Source organism: Copadichromis virginalis, linkage group LG9 (genome assembly GCF_057382275.1).
Source record: "Copadichromis virginalis isolate Kocher_CV1m ecotype Utaka linkage group LG9, C_Virginalis_male_GT1.1, whole genome shotgun sequence".
NCBI lineage: Eukaryota > Metazoa > Chordata > Actinopteri > Cichliformes > Cichlidae > Copadichromis > Copadichromis virginalis.
This window is the reverse complement of record NC_140626.1, coordinates 6066156-6088648: the sequence shown is the minus strand read 5'-3', so window position 1 is coordinate 6088648 and position 22493 is coordinate 6066156. Positions and strand designations below refer to the sequence as shown.

At 39.7% G+C, this 22493-nt stretch overlaps 1 protein-coding gene across 2 annotated transcripts; it reads right to left on the bottom strand.

Annotated features, from left to right (window-relative positions):
• Positions 1–547: 547 nt before the first annotated feature.
• Positions 548–22357, bottom strand: l3mbtl4 (L3MBTL histone methyl-lysine binding protein 4). Of its 2 annotated transcripts, XM_085467487.1 has the most exons (19): positions 22282–22342; positions 20239–20326; positions 20064–20117; positions 17819–17904; positions 15096–15200; positions 14887–15022; positions 14719–14810; positions 14480–14622; positions 14262–14338; positions 13362–13447; positions 13161–13271; positions 12402–12516; positions 12181–12280; positions 11140–11268; positions 10823–10900; positions 4340–4422; positions 2903–3063; positions 2688–2750; positions 548–2599 (listed from the first exon to the last, which is right to left on the bottom strand). In XM_085467487.1, the coding sequence occupies exons 3-19, from the start codon at positions 20089–20091 to the stop codon at positions 2417–2419; spliced, it is 1776 nt and encodes a 591-aa protein (XP_085323613.1). In that variant the 5' UTR covers positions 20092–20117; positions 20239–20326; positions 22282–22342; the 3' UTR covers positions 548–2416. The 2 variants fall into 2 exon arrangements, with proteins under 2 accessions (XP_085323613.1, XP_085323612.1); XM_085467486.1 differs by lacking the exon at positions 20239–20326 and having other exon boundaries at positions 22282–22357.
• Between the last annotated feature and the right edge of the window lie 136 nt (positions 22358–22493).

The window sequence follows — 22493 nt, the reverse complement described above, 5'->3', positions numbered from 1 at the left end:
TTCTTACACTATACATTGTATTTTTCTTTAGTTATGCGTATTTATGATAGTGTGTGCAGAGAGGCACACATCACACACACTGTCTATAACACATAAAAACATTGGCTGGTCTGAAGAGTCTTGATTCCTGCTGCGATATTGGTCGGGTCAGAATTTGGCATAAATATGAAAGCATGAACCACACACTTCGGGCACACTGGGCATAGTTTAAACATCACAGCTTACTTGGGTACCGTTGCTGACCATGCACATCCCTCCAGCTGTCAGAAGATAATGCATCATATCACAAACCTCAAATCAATTCATGATCTCCATAGTAACCAGATCTCAATCCAATAAAGCACCTTTGATATTTGGTATAATGGGAAAATTGTATCACACATGATCCTGAAGAAAGCCTAGTGTTTTCCTGTTCTTGCTGGATACAGGATTTAAGGAGCTCTACTCCTACAAAGTCAATCAGTGAAAGATGACGAAAATGCAACTTGCTGAAATATATATATATATGGGTTCTTCCTTGTGCAAATGAGAGATCACAGCACACAGACCAGATCAGAAGCTTTATTGGTCTCAACAAATACTGACAAACAGCAAAGAGAAGTTAGACAAAGGCCCTAATATCAGCCCACTGTTGGAAACATGAAAATACCCGCCTGGACCTGTTACAGTGAAAACCTGAGGAAAGCTGTTGTGTAAACTAGAATTTGCAAACTCAAAGTGTGCAACAGACCACTGCAGGTCAGGATATGCTGATCTGAGTTAAGGTCTACAGCTCAGCTCCTGCTGCGCCATCACAGAGGAGAAGAGGTCAGAGAGAAGCGAGACGAACTGAAGTACAAATCTATAGATCTATGGTTACTCTAAAATAAAACTCTATACAAACACGGTAGATAACAAAACAGACTGTAACACGAGAGAATAAAATTATAAATATAGACTTTGCAATTATTCCAAAGTTAAAAAATTTCTTCTGAAAATTCAGAGTTATTGAACAGTTATTTTATTGATTGTTTAAGAGACGCAGCCAATTACACATTTCCACAACCTGACAGATCCCAGCAGAGGTGGCAGGATGATGCTAAAAGTTAACAGGATTAGTAATGTAATGAGGAGAGAGCACATAGTACTGTGATCATGGTAGAAATCTGACTGATGAGGCCTGAATGAAGACAATGGTTTTGTTCATCTCAGCATGGTGTTGCATCTCATCAAGACACTGCGAAGTCAAGAAGAAGTCTAATAAAGTTCACCCCAAAATTAAATGGACATGGACCTTTGGTCTCTAGGGCTACGTGTGCACGCAGATGCAACTTACCCAGTTTTGGAGACCTATGCAAACATCTCCATGAATAATATCTGTTTATGTAATTTTGGGACTTTTGATGATGTATTTGATGTATTTTGTGTAATACTATTTTAGAATGTTCATTTTTCTCTTTTTTGAAATTCTAATGCCATTCTGTAATTAGGAGAGTTTTCTCATAACACTGTAATGATGTTTAAGATTTTCTAGGAATTACAGGTTTTGATTTTTACACACTCAACACAATGATGAGACTCGTGTTAATTATGGAAACCTTTTCAGTAAACCGGACTTTTGTCACTGTGAGACCGAAATGCAGTTGTGAATATTTCAAATAAATGTCTGAATTTTTCTTTTCTTCATGTGAGGAATAATTTCTGTCATGTTTTTAACTCTCTTTCGTGGAACCACTGCTTTACTAAAATCAATGCAACACTTTTTGTTCACAGAACCCTTTTCTTACAATAAAAATCTGTTGATAACTTACGTTTGCATTAGAGGACAAATAAAAGGACTTGACTCTGAGTAGCGCAGTCTGTTTAATGTTCTGATGGGGCCTTTTTTAATTTGACATGCGTGTTTTGATTTTTTTCCCTGATATCTTAACATTACAAGTAAATATGATCAAATAAAGCAACTTGGATCAGATAACGGTGAAACTACTTCCCAGGACTGATTTACAGATAAAATAACAAAACTGAGAAATCTATCTCAAGATGTTTTGATGCAGATTTTTTTTGAACATCTCAGACAATCGACTGAGCACAGCCATGTTTCCTGGCAGAACTGCCACTGCTGATCATACAAGTTGTAAGTCCCACTTAAAGCTTTGCCTCCAGTTTTTAGTTCACCTGAATAAAGCTGTGCCCCATCCAAAGGGCAGTTTCCCTAAGTGATGGTTGGTTGTTTTCACATGAAGTGATAATGATGACAGTAACTGAATGTCGAAATGACGTCACAGGACCTGCCAACAGAAAGGTCACTGTAACGTCAAACAAATTCAGGTGACAACAGGATGGAAAACATGGCTCGTCCAGATCAGAGAATAAGGGGTAGATGCCATGGTAATGGGGTCTATCAGGTTTGGATTTGGTCAGTTACGAGCTGCAAATGTCAAGTATTGGTATGCTCAACATGTGATTGGCTCCTATCCTTAGCATGTGATCGGCTTCTGTCCTCAGCGTGTTTGAACATCAGGATGGAATTGTAGATCTTGAGGGCAGGGCCGAGTTTGATTGACATAATCCGGATGATGTCCCGCTGGGTGAGCAGGAGGAAGGCCCGTCCATCAATTTGCTAGAACAGAAGCAGGAACAGATCAGATCATTGCCACTGTCACGTCATTAGCTCTACACCACCAGATCATCTCGTCCGGTCATCTCACCTCGTCTCTGAACTGTTTGGCCTGTTCCTCACAGCCGGGGAGAGACTCTATGAAATCTGACACCTTAGAGGGAAAGAGCGAAAAAAATCCATTTGTCATACATACAGTCAGTAAAATGTGTGCAACGCAATGTACGTTAATACAAATAAATTGAATGAGCACTCTTATTTACTATTAGTGAACTACATAGCTGCAGCATCTCTTTGCTCTCTGACCTGTTGGACGCTCCAGTGTTGGACAGTCTCAGCGTGGACTCCTGCAACACCTGGCAACAATTTGCGGTGTTGCTCCCAGCATAGTGACAGGTCGCGGCTGGGCTGTGCTGACATGGCTGAGAGGAAGACAGACTGGTGGAGGGCGGCCTGCAGACTGGATTCTAGAGGTCAGAAACACCAGTCAATGACAACCACACGGCAAAACCTCAACAACAAAAATGACAACACCTTAGTACCAAACAGCAGTGGCTTCATAAACAAACACAACCAATAACAGTGAGAACAATTTTAAACTCCCCAAATATAGAAATTTCTATTCAGTGGTGAAAGCAACCAACAGGGGAGTGAACAGCAACATTGATTTACAATATGAAATGTTAATGTGGTGAGACGTCATCCACAAACACTGTTTTTCACAGTAAAACACTGCGAGACCAGCAGAAACCCCGCAGAGACCTGCCACATACCAAATATGAACTTATTTAATATGTGAAGAGTCAGCAGGTCTCACCACTAAACACTAAGATGGGCATCACGTGATCCTGATCAATCAGCCGATTGGTAATTGGAAAGACTCGGATGTCCTTTACAGGATTAAGCACACAGAGAACAACTAAAACAGCAGCTACCATGGTGAAATGTTTCCATAGAAACAGCCACCTTATCTGCCTGCTGTTTCCATGGAAACAGTGAAGAGAGCAATGTTGTTTCCAGAGTGTGGATGAGTTTATATGTCAATGACCGCTTCCACCATCACAAACAGCAGCGTTGTAGTTTCACCTTTTTTATGCCACAAAACAGCTGGAACACATCCTGTGATGCTGCAGCTGCAGATATGTCACACCTCACTTTTATTTCTGAAACATATGTATCTGCTTTCTGTCTTATATGTAAGCTCCCATTCAAAAAGAGGGGCTGATGCATCTCAAGCTGTGTGCTAACGGACCCTGACCTGAAGAAGTTCAACACATAAAAATCAGGTATTATCAATGACAGATTGCATTTTATACAGGCTTAGGCTGATTTTAATCTAATTTCAGGTTTATTTTAAGCTTGATTATAATAATAATAATAATAATAATAATAATAATAATAATGATAATAATAATAATAATAATAATAATATATAGTATGAGGCTAATTTTAGGGGTAGACCAACTGTGGGTGTAGGGAGAAATTGATAGGTTACACTGCAGAACATGTTAGAGTACTGCTACACTTTAAACTGCTTATGTCTGTAGTATGTTTCTGCATACAGCAGTTCAAACATGAATATCTGTGTTTGTATTCAGTAGTTTAGCTGCTGTTGTCTCTCTGAAACCTGACGTCAGCGGTTTGGTGAATTCTGCAGTATAATGCAGAACAGTGAACAGTGAAGGAGCAACTCTCCACTTTAAACAGCCCACCACCACCCTCCCCTCTCTCCCAACTTAGTACCTGGGCTGAGGACTCTGAGATGAGGCTCCTCCTCTTCCTGTTTCACACGAAGGAATGTGGTTGGCTGGGGCATTCGGGTGGTTCTAGCCATAAAGGAGAATACAAGACAACCATTATGAGTGGAAAAAAAACAAAGGAAATAAAACAGCATTCTACTGTGAGTCCACTGTATTTTCACTCTACTGTGAGTCTATATTAAACTTAACTATTCAGAATCACTTGTGTATTTGAACAGGTTTTACTCACTGTGGGATCTCACCCTGTTCTCAAGACAGAACTTATTAAGCCAATTATTCTAAGTCATCTAAAGTGATGGAAACCTTCAATTCAATTCAGTCTTATTTATACAGCGCCAAATCACAACAAGAGTCACCTCAAGGTGTTTTATACTCTAAGGTAGACCCTACAATAATACATACATAGAAAAACCCAACAATCATATGAGCCAATATGAGCAAGCACTTTGGTGACAGTGGGAAGGAAAAACTCCCTTTTGACAGAAAGAAACCTCCAGCAGAACCAGGCTCTGGGAGGGGCGGCCATAAGCCGCGACCTGTTGGGGTGAGGGGAGGATGACAGGACAAAAGCCATGCTGTGGAAGCTTGAAACTTGAATTACAAGTATGATTCAATGCAGAGAGCTCTATTAACACATAGTAAGTGAGAAAGGTCACTGAAGAAGAAACACCCAGTGCATCATGGGAATCACCCTACACCTATTGCAGCATAACTAAGGGAGGATACAGGGTCACCTGGTCCAGCCCTAACTATATGCTTTACCAAAAAGGAAAGTTTTAAGTCTAATCTTGAAAGTAGAGATAGTGTCTGTCTCCTGAATCCAAACTGGAAGCTGGTTCCACAGAAGAGGAGCCTGAAAACTGAAGGCTCTGCCTCCCATTCTACTTTTAATTACTCTAGGAACAACAAGTAAGCCTGCAGTCTGTAAGCTAAGAGCTCTAATGGGGTGATGTGGTACTATAAGGTCATTAAGATAAGATGGGGCCTGATTATTTAAGACCTTGTATGTGAGGAGCAGGATTTTGAAGTCAGTTCTGAATTTAACAGGGAGCCAATGAAGGGAAGCCAATACAGGAGAAATCTGCTCTCTCTTTCTAGTCCCCTCCAGCACTCTTGCTGCAGCATTTTGGATTAGCTGAAGGCTTTTCAGGGAGTTTTAAAGACATCCTGATAATAACGAATAACAGTAGTCCAGCCTTACTGTTTGAATGTGGTCAAGTGTGTTTTTAGGTTATATAATCTATCTTATATAACATCTACTCAACTATCACCCACACACACTGCAAAATATGAACTTTATTCTGAAAATGAGAAAGTTCCTGAAGAAATTTTATTATGCCAGTGCATCATCAGTAGCCAAAAGGAGCTGAGGATTCCTTTCTGGAGGTTGGAAGAAGTATTGGCAGCATAATGTGGGTACTTTGAAACAACCCAAATAAAGCCAGCTAAAAAGAGGTGACTCAGGCTTGAAATGTCAAAATTATTTTAAAAGGCCAAAGTATTTACAGCCATCCTGTTTACACAGCAATAACCATAAATCAAGTCAATGAGGCAGCCATAGGGCAATAATTTGTAGAGAAAAAAAATCATGAACTTTCATGAACACTGATAATTAACCGTAATATTGTTGAGCTTTTATTTTGAAAGTCAAGTATTACTTGTTGAAATAATTATATGTATGCTGTAATTATATGTATGCTAAAATAATTAGAAAGCTGAATTTGTGTTTCAGTGTGAAAGAGGCAACTATAAAAGTTATTTTATTATTGAATTTTACTTTGAAAGGCCAACACATTTAAACACTTCCTGTTTGTAAAGTAGTACTCATAAAAGAAGCAGTATGGCGTCTTTAGAATGGTGGCAGTTATTAATGTGCAGAGGTAGCACCGCAGAGAGAACACCATGTGACAATTTATTTGCAATGCCAGATGTAGATGTGATAAAAACACACAGCGTACGAAGCCACCTAATCCTAAATTTGCTCAGTGAATTCAGAGATGACCTGGAATTTCCAGCTAAAAGGAGACATGGAATTCCAGCATAAACAAAGCTTCTTCAAACGTTTCCATTTTTGGTGTTTTTTACTGTAGCCTTTGTGGCCAAAATGTTACTGTTAAAGGGGTTGATGTGAAGTACTTAAAGAAGGGACAAACCAGGGTGGAGACAGGAACCTATCCTGCAAGTAATCAGGCCTTGGTGGACATCAGGCATGGGATGTGTGAACAGCAGCACATTTTTCCTTTTGATGTTTGGAATTGATTCGACAGATTGAAGGTGCCGTTTGGTTTTGTTAATAAATTCTATAACGTATAGCAAAAATTGTCATAATTTCAGGACCATGGGCAGTGCACACCATTTTCAAAGTCAAAGTCAATTTTATTTATATAGCACATTTAAAATAACTGTTGACCAAAGTGCTGTACATTTCAAATAATCAAAAGAGATAAAAGCATAGGAAGACATGACAACATTTTAAAAAGAAGATTTGAGTAAGAAATAAGACAAATAAAAGTAGTAAAAAGTCATTCTGATTTAAACGCGAAGGAATAAAAGTGGGTTTTCAGACAGGATTTGAAAGTGTCTAATGTTGGGGAGGTCCTGATGTGAAGGGGCAGTCACAGCAAAGGCTCGATCTCCTCTGGGCTTTAATCTGGAGGATTTGGAGCATTTGATCTGCAGACCTCAATGATCTTGCAGGACTGTACCAGTTCAAAAGATCAGAAAGGTATGAGGGTGCTAACCTGTGCAATACCTTAAAAACAAATAATAAATCTTAAAATCAATTCGAAAACTAACTGGCAGCCAGTGTAAGGATCCTAGTATGGGGGATGTGTGGTCTCACTTGCGTGTGCCAGTTAGTAACCCTGAAGCCTGAAGCCTTTTGGACCAGCTGAAGTTAGCTAACTGATGACAGACTAACACCTGAGTAAAGACTATTACAAAAGTTGAATAGCTCTCTCAAAGTCTCTGGAACAGAGGAATGGCTTCACTTTTGTTAGTAGCCGGAGATGAAAGAAACTGGTTTTGATTACAGCCTTGATCTGTTTATCAACCATTGATAAACAGTTAGAGTTCTTAATGATATTCTTGTAATTACTGATACTGGACGCTCTATGGTCCCTGTTTTATTGGACCTCTCTTGATATGGTGGACCATAACATCTTATTATTAAGACTTGAGCACACTGTGATACCCACAGAGGCACTGCCCTTGACTGGTTTAAATCATACCTCGCTGACAGGTCCTTTTTGGTTAACTTGGGCACCTTCCTCTGCACTGGCCTGTTGCAGTGTGCCTCAAGGATCAGTTTTAGGCCCTATTCTTTTTCATTGTATTTGCTCCCTTTAGGCGCAATCTTTGAAAATACAATATTAGAGCAGGGCGATATGGCCAAAAATATTTGAAAATTTGTGATAACGATATAACTGACGATATAATTGATGCGAGACAAAATACAACTCCACAACTTTACTAGCGCAAAAAACCCCCATCCATTTATTTTAACTTAAACAAGCAGCTGTTTTTTATATGTATTAAAGCTATCTAAAAATTTAACAGTGCAAATGCAAATTCCTTGCTGAAAGTTTAACCAAAAGGCATTTCCAGTAGAAATGGGCTGACATATCCTCAGCATAACCATGTATAATATCCACTGAAGATAAAAAGAGGTGCTTTGCAACATTAAACTGCTTTGTGCCAAATAAAAAAGTCAAATATGTATTTTTCGGGCCATAAGGTGCACGGGATTATAAGACACATTAAGCAAAACAGTCAGATAAATCAAACTTTATTCAACTCATTCTTCCCATGTTGTTGCAGTATATTAATGACTAACCTTGTATTGTGGATGGATTATCTCAGTTGTTCTCCTGACTGAAGTTTGGTCCGTTTACAGCATCCTGCCATGCGATTGCATTTGTCCCTAACCATCAGGAACCCTCACGTTAACTTTTATCGAGGGGAAAAGTGTTAGCTTAAATCCTCCAGCTTCACTGTTTATGTTATGCCAACATAGCTGTGTCACTAGCGATCACGTAGCACATCATTATATACCAGCTAGCCCAACATCAGTAATCCTACAAACGTCACTGCTGTTTAGTTTTCTGTCTTCATTTATGTTGGAAGTGATAGCAGAGCTGTACGTTTGAATGCTTTCAGAAATCTCTCAGTCAGAACATGCTACATCATGCTTAGGTAGCTAGCGAAACTAGCGAGCTAACATCCGCTAGCTTCCTGCTAACTTCTAACTCCGTTAAATGTAATAAATTCTGTTTTCATGGATGCCTGGATGTTATACTTCATAGTTACACCTGGTAAAGCAGCAATGCTGATCATTTTATTAAAGATGTTCCACATGAGGACCTGGAGAAGCTTATTCACGCTTTTGTGACCTCCAGGTTGGATTATTGCAATTCCCTGTACTTCAGTCTTCCCTCCTCCTTAGACTGCAAACAGTCCAAAATGCGGCGGCCCGCCTCCTGACTAGTACCAGGAAATTCTGCTCTATTACTCCTGTTCTAGCTGGCTTGCACTGGCTGCCCATTAAGTACCGTATTCAATTTAAAATATTACTGCTCATGTCCAAAACCATTAATAAATTAGTGCCGAGTTATCTTAGTGAACTTCTTAAGCCACATAATCCTGCTAGAACACTTAGATCTGCTACTCAACTACTTCTGACACAACCTAGATCTCGGCTGAAGTCTTGGGGTGACCGTGCGTTTGCTGTGGCTGCCCCGGTACCGTGGAATAACCTCCCCCTCGCTATCCGCGCCTCTGATTCTATTGCACTGTTTAAATCACGACTAAAGACCCACTTATTCAATCTTGCCTTTCCTTCTAGTTAACATTTCACTTATGATTTCACATTATGTACTTTTATGCTTATTTTAATTCTTTGTTTGATATGTATCTGCTGCTTCTCCTATGTATCTGTGACAGTGATCTGCTTGCATACCTAGTACTTGCTTTGGTCCTACTTCTATTTACCTTTCTTTTATTCTCTATGTTTACTTGTTAAGCACCTTGGTATACCCTTGGTTTATAATTCGTGTCAAAAATCACTCCTAGGTTCCTTGCAAAAGGTTTTCTTTTTTTCTATAAATTTCTAAAGGGCCAAAGTCGTAGTGGTCACAGGGACCAAACGCAATGACCTCTGTTTTTTGTTCATTTAAATTAAGAGAGTTTAAAGCCATCCATGCCTTAACTTCTTTCAAACAATCTAATAAAACCTTTAGAGGACACACAGATTTAGATTTCAGTGGCAGGTAAATCTGTGAGTCGTCTGCATAACAATGACATGATTTTTTTTTTTTTTAATTGAGCCCATTGGGAGCATATAAATCGAAAAAAGGACTGGGCCAAGAATGGACCCCTGCGGAACCCCACAAGAAAGTGAAGTTTCTACACTCATGAGCTGCACTACATTTTTTATTTGCGGGCCTACACAAATTCAGCTGCATGCATTATGACAATATATAATATATAGATCACAAATGTACACACGCACAACTCCCTCATGAAATCTCTCAAATTCACTTTTTTCACTAGATTACAAGGTTCTTGTGAGATTGGGCATGTCCAACTCAAACTTTTGTAAATCACCCATAAAACTACTCACACCAGTGCTATTTGGGGAATGTACTCACATGCTATTTCGCCTCATTTAGGTAATCTGGCTCTTTGTATCAATCATAAGACTGGGATTATTCTTTCTATGTCTGCAACCCTGCTAGGGTCCACTCAGGTTAGAGTGACAAAAATTTCATTATCACATAGTGAGCATCAGAGTCCGTGCGGATGTCTGTGTGCCTCCCTGATTTTGTGAGTGCACAGACTCATCTGCGGAAAATTTTAAAAGCCAGATAAAGAGACAGCTGGAAATAGGGGCTGAATAGTCTAATAAACCTGATTTATAATTTTGTGGCTCGATGCGATTCCATTAGCACAGTTAATGATGAGAATAAGAAATCTGAAAAATAATATATAGTGTGTCTCAGTGCGATTCATAGTTTTCAGTCACGTGACCAACTTGCTACTCTGGTGGGCAAAACATTATTCCATCATGATAGCCAATCGCGGACCATACTGCAGGACAGATGTGCGAGGAAAAACAAAGATGTGAAGAGAAACTGTGTCAAAACTATAATAACTATAATAAATCTGACGAATAATAAACAGTGCGCCTCAATGCTACTGCACTGGCAAATTCAATAGTTATAAACCTGACAAATAGTTGTGTGCATCAGTTATATCACACACACAATTATTGGCACACTCAATAATAATAATAATAATAACAAATCTGATGAGCCTTGCCACACTCAGAAGGTGACAGAGTGCGACAGGCAGTAGGAGATAGAGATATGTCTGAGTAATGTCCCTGATTATGGGCTAATTTTAGGGCCACTTCTCTTACAAACACTTAACAGGCAAACAGAATCTTGCCTCATCTGCTCACTCTCACCTGTCTGTCAGCCTTCTTCTCTTGCCAAGAGGAACCAGCAGCTCCTCGTCTCTGGGTTCTGCCTTCTGAAAGCTCGTGCTGTTTAACACAGAGAGAAACAGATACCATGTAAACATCACTTGTTTTTCAGAATTATTTGCAGGACAAAATAATGACCGGCTGTTATTCTTCTGGAATAATAGAAATAACAGAGATCCTCTTACTGTAGACGTCATTTCCCATTCTATGTTTGTTTACATGCTTGGAGAAGCTCTATTCTCAGATTTAACAGTACAAGATCCACAACAAAAGCATTTTCTCCACCAGTCTACAGTTACCTGTCTGACTGGTTGTCATGCTGGCGCACGGTGACAGGTATGAGGGTTATGACTCGTTCTCCGCCCAGCCTATCAGGAAGCACCATCTCCTTACGCATGTTAATGTCAGAATATGGACAGCCAAAGGCACTAGGTGACAGAGTTAGACAAACATTTAACAAAAGAGAAACACAAACACCGAGAAATTACAACCAAGCAAACACGAATCACCAACAACAGAAACAACGCAGCAAAACAAGTCAGCAAGCACAAGCATTACAGAAATATGACTCCTCTGTATTTAGTCATAGGCAGGTACGCAGTATTTTGAACAAGCTGGAGGCGTGACAAAACTGGCTAAGTCCAACAAAAAGTGTGTGACAGTAATCCAACTGACACGTGTATTACTGTCACAGTAGCTGCTGGGTCTAAAACCCAATATTTCAGTCTTCTTCTCATTCAAATGTAAACAGTTCAAGGCTATCTGAGCTTTAATTTTCAGCAAGACATTCAATAAGTGGTGTAATTGAGATCCTTCTCCTTAAAGGTATGCTTTCTAAAAATGGATCCCAAAGGAAGGAAATAAAGTGAGAAAAGCAGTGGGTCTAAAATTTATCAATGAAAAAAGCACAGAAATGTATTGCACATATCAGACGAGGCTTCCAAACATAAAGACTGTGAGGCATCAGGAACAGAGTCAATGGTCTTACGTGGGTTATGACAGTCAGATGCAATAATTCTCGATAGTCTTTAAGCAGTGCAGTGTTACAGATGGTCTTTTAAGATTTGAACTGACACCTGGAACTTGTCCTTCTTTGACCTGTGTTCAGCTCTGCGACACTCCCGTCTGATTGTACGAGTTCTATCGTTATCTATCAAATTTTGGGTCAGGGATCTGTGGGGCGGGTGAGAAAGGTACTTGTGATTTCTTTGTGTATCTGTGGTTTGTGAGACCGGTTTCTGTCACACTTAAAAGGGTAAATGTTCCTGCGATGGTTGTATGAGGTATTGTATATGTATATGTAAGGGAATTAACTGTAGTGTTTTGTATGAGACAGGTACCTGTGGTGTCCAGTGTATTTGGCTCCTTTGATGTGTCCGACTCCTCTGCAGCCTGCAGTAGGACATACTCCCTGAGAGGGGGAGGGCAGGTGGGACAAACCTGTCTCACACACATGATAACAATGAGTGAATCTGTCCTGCTATAACTTTCCTTCTGAACTGTAACACTGTCTGACCTGTCTGTCTGACTAGTCTGTCTCTCTCTGACCTGTATGTCTGACCTGGGGGGGGTTCCAGTGGATGTCCAGTGCGCTGACACCAGCCAACAGGATGCAGGTCGCAGAGGTCGCTGTCACACCACACATCGAACTGTGTCGACCACCCATCGTAATGAATCTGTAGACACACACCTTGTTAAATACTTCCTGGCATCAAACGTGCACACTTGACTATTGAGGTATCTCATGTCACGTCATGGGCGTGAGAGGTGCTTGGATGTGTGCTAGGGAAAAATGTGTACTCCCTGACTGGCTGCCAGTGGTTCTGGGAGGTTGCTGGCTACTTCTGGGTGAAATTGGGTACAAAGAAAGTGCTGCAGCAAAAACCTAATAGCGATTGCTCTTGGTGTTAGCAAATTGCCAGTTTGCCTGCATCTTGATGCATAAACTTTTCTGGACGGTCATCTGTAGTTTTTCATGCAAATATTAACTGCTAGCCAAGCAATAGTACCACTTGAAAAAATGCAACACAAACTGAAAATGGAGAAGATAAAATCTGTGTTTTAACAGGGGGTTATATGACTGGTTTATAAGCCTGGTTCGCTTGAATTTAGCAACTGTTTTCACAGTAATTCAACCTCCAGCAACCACTTACAACAAGTCAAGGAATACTTATTTTTCTTATGACTGGTTGTTGTCAGACATTCTGGTCTGGTCTCTGTGACTGGAGCCTTATTCACTAGGTCCTATATTCTGTCACATGTCCAAAATGGTAGATGAGTTAACGATTATCACTACATCACACACACAGATACACATTACCTTCACCCTGTAGTCCTCTGTGTCTGTTACTGTGGCAACGCGTATTAGCATAGGGTTTCTCCTGTCAACTGCCTCAAGCTTATGGTTCACCTGGAAACCATGTGGCGCTCTCTGTTGGACAAAAGTACAGGGAAAGCTCTAAGTTACCAGAAACAGCTTCCTGATTGGCTTCATGTTTGCATGAGCCTCCTCAATCCTCACCAGAGTAAAGGCTGAAATAGGAGCAGCAGTAGAACCGGTCTCCTGAAGGTATTCCTCCCAAACAAAGTTTTCAGGGTTGGGGTGACCTGCAAAATAAAGTACTACAGAGTTTTACAGAGGAATACTATATGGAAAATTATTATGTGTTTAAATTACTGTATAGGGTGTGTCGTCAATTAGCAGCTGGTTCATTTGTGCTTTGTCCTTCTCCCATATGCTCTTCCAGTATTGCTCAGTCTCCAACCTTGGTGATGCTGTTCTCATGTTGTTCCCCTGCCACTGAGAGTACACCTTGGATGGTTCTGCCTCCGATAGTTGGTCAACCTCACTCCGTGCTACCTTGATCTTGGCCCCTAGTCTCCTTCTCCACCGAGGGTACTGCTTTTTTTGGCTATTCAAATGGTAACTTAGCATCTCACTGATCACTGTTACCAGAGTGCAGATCAGCTGGTTGGTCTCAGTAATGGTCGCGGTAGGTATTGTCCGTAGTGCTGCATTCACATCACCTAGTAGATCTTCAGAGGGTTCCGAGGGTACTTCACATAATCTTGGTAACAGGCTACGGAGTGTCCAGGTTTCAAGCTTCATCGTGATCCTATCTTTCAGGTCAGTTCCTCCTGAACGCACCGCTTCCTTCCTCCATTACACTTGGGGCTTAGTACCCAATCTCAGGTACCCGACCTGGCGTCCAGGCTCCCCCTTGCCGTAGCATTTGTGTTGCACCTCATCAATCCCTAGCTGTCAGAGCTGTTCCTTCTTTCGAATTTTGGAACACTGAGCTACTAGTTGTTTCGCCATCAGTCTGGATGCTGGGTATCGATGTGTGAGTGTGTTTGTTATTTGCCTGTCATTCTATGGTAATGTAAGTTTGTAAGCATAGAGTTCAGAAGGACTGCATACCCTGTGGCGCAGTAAGAGGTCGTCCCTGTTCTTCACACCAGCCCACCGGATGGATGTATGGACTGCTACTGTCACACCTGGTGGATCAGTACAACCATCAATCCATATACCCGGTTTAAAACACGTTAAATAATAAATATCAAGTGACATGAAACAGCTCCAACACTACAACCTAAAAATACTGAAAACAGAAAAAGTCTGTCGTCCTTCTGTCTCACCAGTAATCATATGTGTCATCCCAGTTGTCAAAGTGAACAAGGAAGCAGTCATCGATGACATCAGCAACAGAGGCGACACAGACAAGTCCAGGATTCTTTCTGTCGACTGCCTCCAATTTCATCCCCACCCTGAACCCACATCCCTAAAAGACAGGCAGGGGATAGACAGATACGTGGGTCAGACTGACAAGAGTGCAACAGGTGAACAGAAAGGTTCGACAGACAGACTGTATACTGACTCCAGTGCAACACGTGAACAGGGCTGCTGGTGCAGACTGAGAGTCTGTGGACTGAAGGTACTGCTGCCAGTCAAACTCTGTCTCACTGTGACCTGCAGACAAACAGACAGGTGTGGTAACCCATGCCATGTAGTTACCTCTGAAGGGACTGGTCCACTTGTTTTTTACCTTTAGGTGGATGAAGCTTGTGGTTGTGCTCTTTACACCAGCCTGCCGGTCTAATATTGGGTGAATCTGCATTTACCCAGAAGTCATAACACTCTGAGTACCCATCAATATGAAGGCGTAGCCGACAGCCAATCGCCTGATAGAGACAGGAGGCCAATGAGACTAGATCCAAGCAGGAATGCGTATGTGGATGTGAGTGACAATTTTACCTCTGCAATGGTCACCACACAAAACATGGAGGGGTGCATTGGGTCAATGCCTTCCAACTTCATCCCAACTTTAAAACCAGTTTTTCTACTAGGAAAGGTCTGGGACTGAGTCAGGTAAAAGAGACAGAAACAGGTCAGAGAGAGTCAGGCAGAGATCAGACACATGTTTTCTTTTTTTTTACTTTTAAATACTTTAAAGATAGTTAAAGTATTTGCACAACAATTCAGACAGCATAACAAACTTGCTAACCATTATTTAAAGATAAAAATTGTTCTTTAACATTTTGTGTTTGAGTTCCAGCAGTTACAGTGATGCAGATTGCAGTGCAAAATCACACTGGGTTTTCAGCAGGAAATACATCTTTTTTATTTTCACTATTTTTGGAACCCTATCTATACCTGAAAGACTAATACCCAAATCTATTATTTATCATTCTAATTTGAACAAATCAAACACCTTGGAACTGTTAAGTCTATAAAAAGGCTAAAAGGTTGAGTGTGTTTTTGTAGCTAGAGGGTGGTGGGGCATTCGGTGGATCTTTGAGCCAAAGACAAAAAAGGTTGTCACTTAAAGTATTGGCTGGGGATTGGCAGCACAGTGGTGCAGTGGCTAACAGTGTTGCCTCACAGCAAGAAGGTCTTCAGTTCACCTCCATCACCTGGGCTGGGCCACGTGCAACCAATTTGGTCGCACATGCGACCTAATCTGTCAATCGTGCAACAAAAGAAAATCCTAGGTCACACTAGTGCGACCAGCCATTCGGAAAAAAAATGTGTGTCTCTGTGTGGTCAACAACAGACACACATTATGCTGATATCGTGGTCTAAACCAATCAGAGATAGTCAAGGGCAGGACTCTGATTGGCCGTGGTCCAGATATTCCTGTAGGTCTACACGTGTGTGCGTTTGAAAGAGTAGGCAGATAGAGAGAGTTGAGCAGCCTAGGCCCAATAGAAGTGGATGTAGCTGTGGGTAATAAGAAAAGATGAAAAGAACAATTGATAACGTTTTCGTTAAGTTAAACCCTGATCCGTTCGAAATTCATAGCCAGTGCTCTGACACGGAGCCATCAACCTCTCAGGTTATGTCGAGCACTGGTCCGGAGACAGCATCAGATAACGAGCCACATACCATCGACTCCGAAGAGAGCCAGTTTCCCTGGCTGAGATACAGTAAAGCTGACAACATGATGCACTGTATTTACTGTGGTGATTGTGGAAAGACCATGGCCGGCAATACTGCATTTGTGACTGGTGCTAATACGTTTCAAATTGAAATGCTGAAAAAGCACGGTGTATCCAGACAACACATTATACGCCGCGATAAATGCACTGCAGGCAGCAGCAAACAGGTCGTCAGAGGAGACCGAGATAATGATTACGTTTAACATTGCCTACGATACTCCCAAAGAAGAAGTTCAAGTCTGAAATACGTTCAAGCCCTTTTTCTTCACAAGAAAAAGGGCTTGAACATAAACCCCACATACAGAAATGATGTGGTGTATGCCCAGTTTATAGATAAGATATCGAGCTGTTCAGATATTCAGAGGTTAGGTTTGAAGACTGAGACACTTTGAGGCACTTCTAATTTAGATTTTCTTTTTATTTAACATATTTTGAGATGTTATAAGTTTAAATTTCAGCTCAGTGAAGCACTTTAAGCACAAGCACTTTTTCAGTAACGTGTTTCTCTTGTAGAACTGTGCTCCAAATAAAGAACTTTGTGCTGACAAGATTGTTAGTAAATCCTTTACACATCAATATCGTCTGTATGGACAGCAATGTTCAAAAAAAAGTGAACATGTAAAACTGCGGTGTTAAGCAATGCAGTTGAAAAATTTGGGTGCTCCTAAGAAAAAACGTTAGGCGCACCAGTGCAACAGTGTGTTGCACACTGTGTTTTCCCTGGCTTCCTCCCACAGCCTCTCTCTCTGTGTTAGCCCTGCGACAGACCTGGGTGTACCCTGCTTCTTGCCCTATGTTAGCTGGGATAGGTTCCAGGCTCTCCCTGATGAGGAAAAGAAGAAGAAAAAGGACGGATGGATTTTCTGGTGATTGTGTTTTTTATTTTGAATTTTCAGTTGCGTTCAGGTATTCTAGCAATTATCAGCTGGTCTCTCATGCTGTGTATTAGGAATTACAACACGGTTAACTTAATTTGCAAGTTTTCTTATTGACAGTTTCAGTTTGTTCAGTTAAAGGTTCAACAGTTGACTACAGTAATACTTGGATTTTCTACGATTTGAATTTGGATCCGTGGAAATTCTAGATTATTGCAGAATTCTTTGCATTTTTCATGTATTAGTATTAATAAATCCAGTTTTCTGTCAATGCTTGTTGAGAGACTGACTTCTGTTTCAGCAGTCTGTAGGTTCTTGGTGTATGTTTACAGCTCCAGCTTCAATTGTTTTAGATGTTTTGGCTCTGTAATGTTATTTTATCTCTTTTAGTAGCAGCCAATAAAATCCTCTCGGTCTGTTAAATTCCCCACTGTGCTATTTAATTTGTCACTGTTCTCTAATTGTTTTTACGTGTAGTATTGCCTGAGTTAATGGAATGAAGTTGACGCTGTTGTTGCTGCTGTCCCAAAAACAGCACATTCTCCCTCTTTCTCCCTCCTCTTTGCTCTGGCTTCCTCTCACAGTCTAAAGACATGTACATTAGCTTTATTAGTGATTCTAAATTGGCAATGGACAGGAGGCAGAGAGTGAGGTAGATAGTTACCTCGGTAAAGACTGTGAGCGGAGCAGCTTCAGCCTTCTGCTCAGTTAGGTACTGCTGCCAGGACCAGGACCGCCTCTTCACATTCACTGAGGATCACAGATAATCACATCACTGCTCCAATTACTCTGTTTCATTTCTGCTTCAGTAACAGCTGTGACATACCTGCTGAAGTCACTGAAGGCCAAAAGCAGGCAACCTCGCAAAAATAAATGTGTATATATATATATATATATATATATATATATATATATATATATATATATATATATATACACATATATATATACACACACATACCTAAACCTAATAACTGGTTGGGCAACCCTTAGCAGCAAGTATGAACCACCTTTTTAAAGTCACGCCACAGCATCTCAATTGGATTTAGGTCAGGATAGGCCACTCGTTTTGTTTTTCTTAAGCTATTCAGAGGTGGACTTGCTGGTACGTTTTGGTTAATTTGTGCTGCAGTACCCAACAGTGTCTAAGCTTCAGGTCATGAACAGATGTCCCAACATTCTCCTTTATGTTGTTTTGATAGACAGCAGAAGTCACTGTTTCATTTACCACAGCGAGTCTTTCAGGTCCTGAGGCCGGAATCATTTTTCCACACAGGGCCATGTAAGTTTGGAATTTTTTCCCCTTGAAAATGAACACTTTCATTAAAGAAACTGCATTTTGTGTTTACTTTTGTTATTTTTGTCTAAAAGTACATCTGTTTGATGATCTGAAACATTTAAGTGTGACAAACATACAAAAATCCCGAAGGGGGCAAACACTTTTTCATACCACCATGTATATTTATATATATGTATATAGAGAAATAACACCTACATTTAGATACTGCATTTTATGTTTCCTTGTGTTATTTTTGTCTAATATTTAAATCTATTTGATGAGCATTTAAGTGTGACAAACACTTTTTCACACCACTGCATACACGTGTGTCTGTGTGTATATATATATACATATATATACACACACAGACACACACACGACCAATACAAGGTTGTGTGGCTCTGTAAACATGACAATGTTTAACATCCTATATATGGCAATGAGGTATTTTCTTTAAGGGCAACACACACTGACAGTGACTCTTCTAATGTTTAATGTTAAGTTGAATGCTTTCTCAATAGCTCAATAACATATTAATGAAAATGCCAAGACTTTCATTAATAAGTTATTAGTGCAAAAGTCAAACGTTATTATAAAGATAAACTGTAATCCATTTTTATAAGAACTGTTAATTACTTATTAATTAAAAGCTAAACTTTTAACAGTCTAAGAAGCTATGGCACCCTGCATATGCTCATCAATACAGTTTTTGTTTACTACTAGCACCTTTTGAGCAGTTTTTGTCAGGCCTACATCGATACAAATACATGGATACAAACTCTAGTGAATATTAATTTAAATATGGGCGACATACATTAAATGTACATAGGGACATATATAAATACATAAGCTACACATATATTCATCATCTTACTATAATACGATATACCACAATCGTGTACCAAGCTGTTATATATCACAAATGCCTGCACAAATATGTAAAACAGTTTGCAGACATTCACAAATTGTTACACCTTGCAGACTGAAAGGGATCTGGGTCCTAGCAGGTGAACTGTCAGTTTAAACAATAGGAAAAGATTATGTACATCAAAACAAATGAAAGTGGACACAAACAACAGTGAATATCTGGAACAGAATTGTAAAAAACCCTGAAAGAAATGTTCTCATTGGTTAGGAATAAGTAGGTCTGATGATGATTAAGTTTCAGGATAAGAAGTGATCTTGCTACACAGCAAAGAGTCTGAAAGCTTTTCTTTAGATAAGACTCACATCTGTGACATCAACTGGAAAGTGAAAAAAGATCCATGAAAACAAAGCTGATCTGCTAACAACTCGTTAATAAAGTTGGAACCATCTTGATGAACAATAATAATAATAATAATATTCTACACAATCTGAAAATGTGACATTCAAGAAAGTAATCTAACTTGTTTGAGTTATGTTTCATGAACCCAGAACGTTCAACTATTAACATCTGTGCTTTTTTATCTACTGCACAGTAAAAAAAAAAAAGGCTGAATTGGGATCCTTCAAGTGTAGTAAGTCCACAGGTTTTGCAGGAGTTGTAAAATAAACCTTTAGCATCTGACTAAAATGAAATCTTAACGCTAACAACGGTGGATTTTACAGAAAGAGTTTACCCAGGTGAGTCAGGAGCTGAGTGTGTTACCTTGAGCGCTGCTGATTTTGCTCTTCATCTCTTGTCTTCTTCTTTGGTTCCTATCTGCTCAAACAGAAAAACAAACACAGAAGTAAAGTTTGAACTGATGTTGTTCAGTTAAAGTTCTAGCAGTTTATTATCTGAACCAGTCAGGTAATCAATGAATGAATCATTCAGTACATACTTAATAATCCAAGTGGGTGCAGCAAAAATCACACCAAGAACACAACACATAATCCTCAACGAGATGAAAAGGAGTGACAGCAACACATCTGCAAAAATTACTATTCGTTAATGATCTATTAAGGTAAGGACAACTGCTCTCCAAAATAAACAATAAAATATGATGTCTCCAGTTTGTGAAGACCACCTAAATGTTTCACAGTACCACTTTACTCTGTTACCCAGTGTTTCTGCTTCAGGCTCAGTCACATAAAAAAGAGCTATGTCATAAGTCATGGGTCACCTATTCTAATCAGAGACGTTATCAAACGATGATAAAATTGTTATTAAATATCTATAAAGAACATAAAAATCTAACTAAAAATGTGATGCAAGTGCAAAAAGGACGAGATTAAAGCTGCAGAAAACATTGTTGAAACAGTGTCAATAGGGAGCAAACAGCAGTCAAAATCTAAATAACAACTTTGGAATGTTCTTCAAGAAGCCTAAAATACTATTCCTGAAGACTTACTAAAGAAAGCTGCCTAAGACAGTTCAAGCTGTGTTGAAACATAAAGATGAAAAGCTCATAGAAAAGTATAAACTCTGTGTTTGCCTTATACACTGTATTTCCATTTATGTTTGCACATCTGAATAAATTGCTGCACCTTTTCCCCCATTTCCCCAGCAAAATATAAAGTAAATAGGTGTGGTTCACGACTTTTGCACAGTACTGTATGAAGTAAAACAAAATATATCTTGCATCCAAAAAAACTAAAATCATTAATATTTATAAATGTTAATCCATTTGCACTGTCAAGTGCAAGTGGATTAAATGTATGAACTTTTTCATAGTCACGTTAGAATTTCAGTTTCAGCAAATAAAAAGTGAAAGATTTAAGATTAGAATAGTCTTTTAAAGGAGCACAGAGACAAACATGTGATCTAAACTCCAAACTCACACAACAGCTGTAACATCAACTACAAAAACCTCAACATCAACACCAGCATTTTGACTCTGAATCAACTAAATCACCAATGAGCTAATTGTCAATGATTTTTGACAAAAACATTGTGACTACACTTGTCATCATCTTTATCATGGCAGGAAGCAACGCCATTAAAACACACAGGAAGTCAACACACATTCACCTTCAAAATAAAATCCTACATGTATTTCGGGGCAACTGCATCACCTCTGACAAAATGAAACCCATCAGATTCTCAAAAACATTTGTGGCTGTCAGAAATATAAATGTAACAGATAATATATTGAAGATATTAATTAATCTTATATAATAACTATAAGATATTAATTATTTTTCATCTAAGGGAGTATTTTCATTTATACATCAGTTTGAAATGGTTAAAGTACTGAAACACTGAGTGAGTAAATATAACTGAGTGAGCATACTCAGTTATATTTATTCTTAATATACAGAGTAAAACAATCTCTCTGTAGCTGCTGTACCTTTGATTAAATTGTTATATGTGACTCAGTTAGCTTATAACACATTCTGTTTAAAATGTACAAAGTAAAGTTAAAGTTATGAAAGCACCCGAGGTGTACTTCTCCTGTTCTATAAATCTACACAGATCTCGTTTGGTTTACTGATAATTATTGTTTGGATCTCAAAATGTAGCTCAAAAAACTTTAGGAGTTTATTTTGATAGAATATTTTTGTTTTCAATTCAATTTATTTTTAAGAAAAGCATGATTTAAAAAATAAAGTCTAATTACGTCCCCCTGTCGGGTTTTTCCAACTCTCTATTGCGGTTTCTGGACTTTTATTGCAAAAAAAGACGACTGTAAAGATTTTGTTCTGCAGCAAAAGCTCTTATTATGAAGGCGCGATCGGAAGCGCGCCAAATGAGTGTGTCCAGACAGCTTCTTTTAGGAAACAAACAGCGGAATGAGGCGGCGGTCCGCGTCTCTCCCCGTCGCCCTGAGCGCCCCAGTGAACGGCAGCAACAGTGACAAATAGGCAGCTAAAGTAGCTACAGGGCCAGACAGAGAGGGACGAGGCGAACCGACCCAAGTACCGGAGCGCAGTATGAGACTTACCAACCGCGATGAGCCGTCTCAATCTGCTGACACACGAAACAACACGGAAACGCCGAGAAACGGAGCCTCTGCGCATGCTCGTGTAGGAGTGAGCGAGCGAGCGAAAGAGAGAGAGAGAGGTCAATATTCAGTAACTGATCCCGTTTGTGGCACAAACACTCCCACCCATTGTACTGCTCAGTAGTCAGAACACCTATTACAAATATTTAAAG

What these genes read in the sequence shown, in the direction of transcription:
- l3mbtl4 (XM_085467486.1), bottom strand. Translation starts at nt 22,357, where the DNA reads ATGCGCAGAGGCTCCGTTTCTCGGCGTTTCCGTGTTGTTTCGTGTGTC. An exon ending in GAGACGGCTCATCGCGGTTG is followed by an intron (nt 20,118 to 22,281) that starts GTAAGTCTCATA and finishes CTGTTTGAGCAG; the next exon opens with ATAGGAACCAAAGAAGAAGA. An exon ending in CTATTTCAGCCTTTACTCTG is followed by an intron (nt 13,272 to 13,361) that starts GTGAGGATTGAG and finishes TTTGTCCAACAG; the next exon opens with AGAGCGCCACATGGTTTCCA.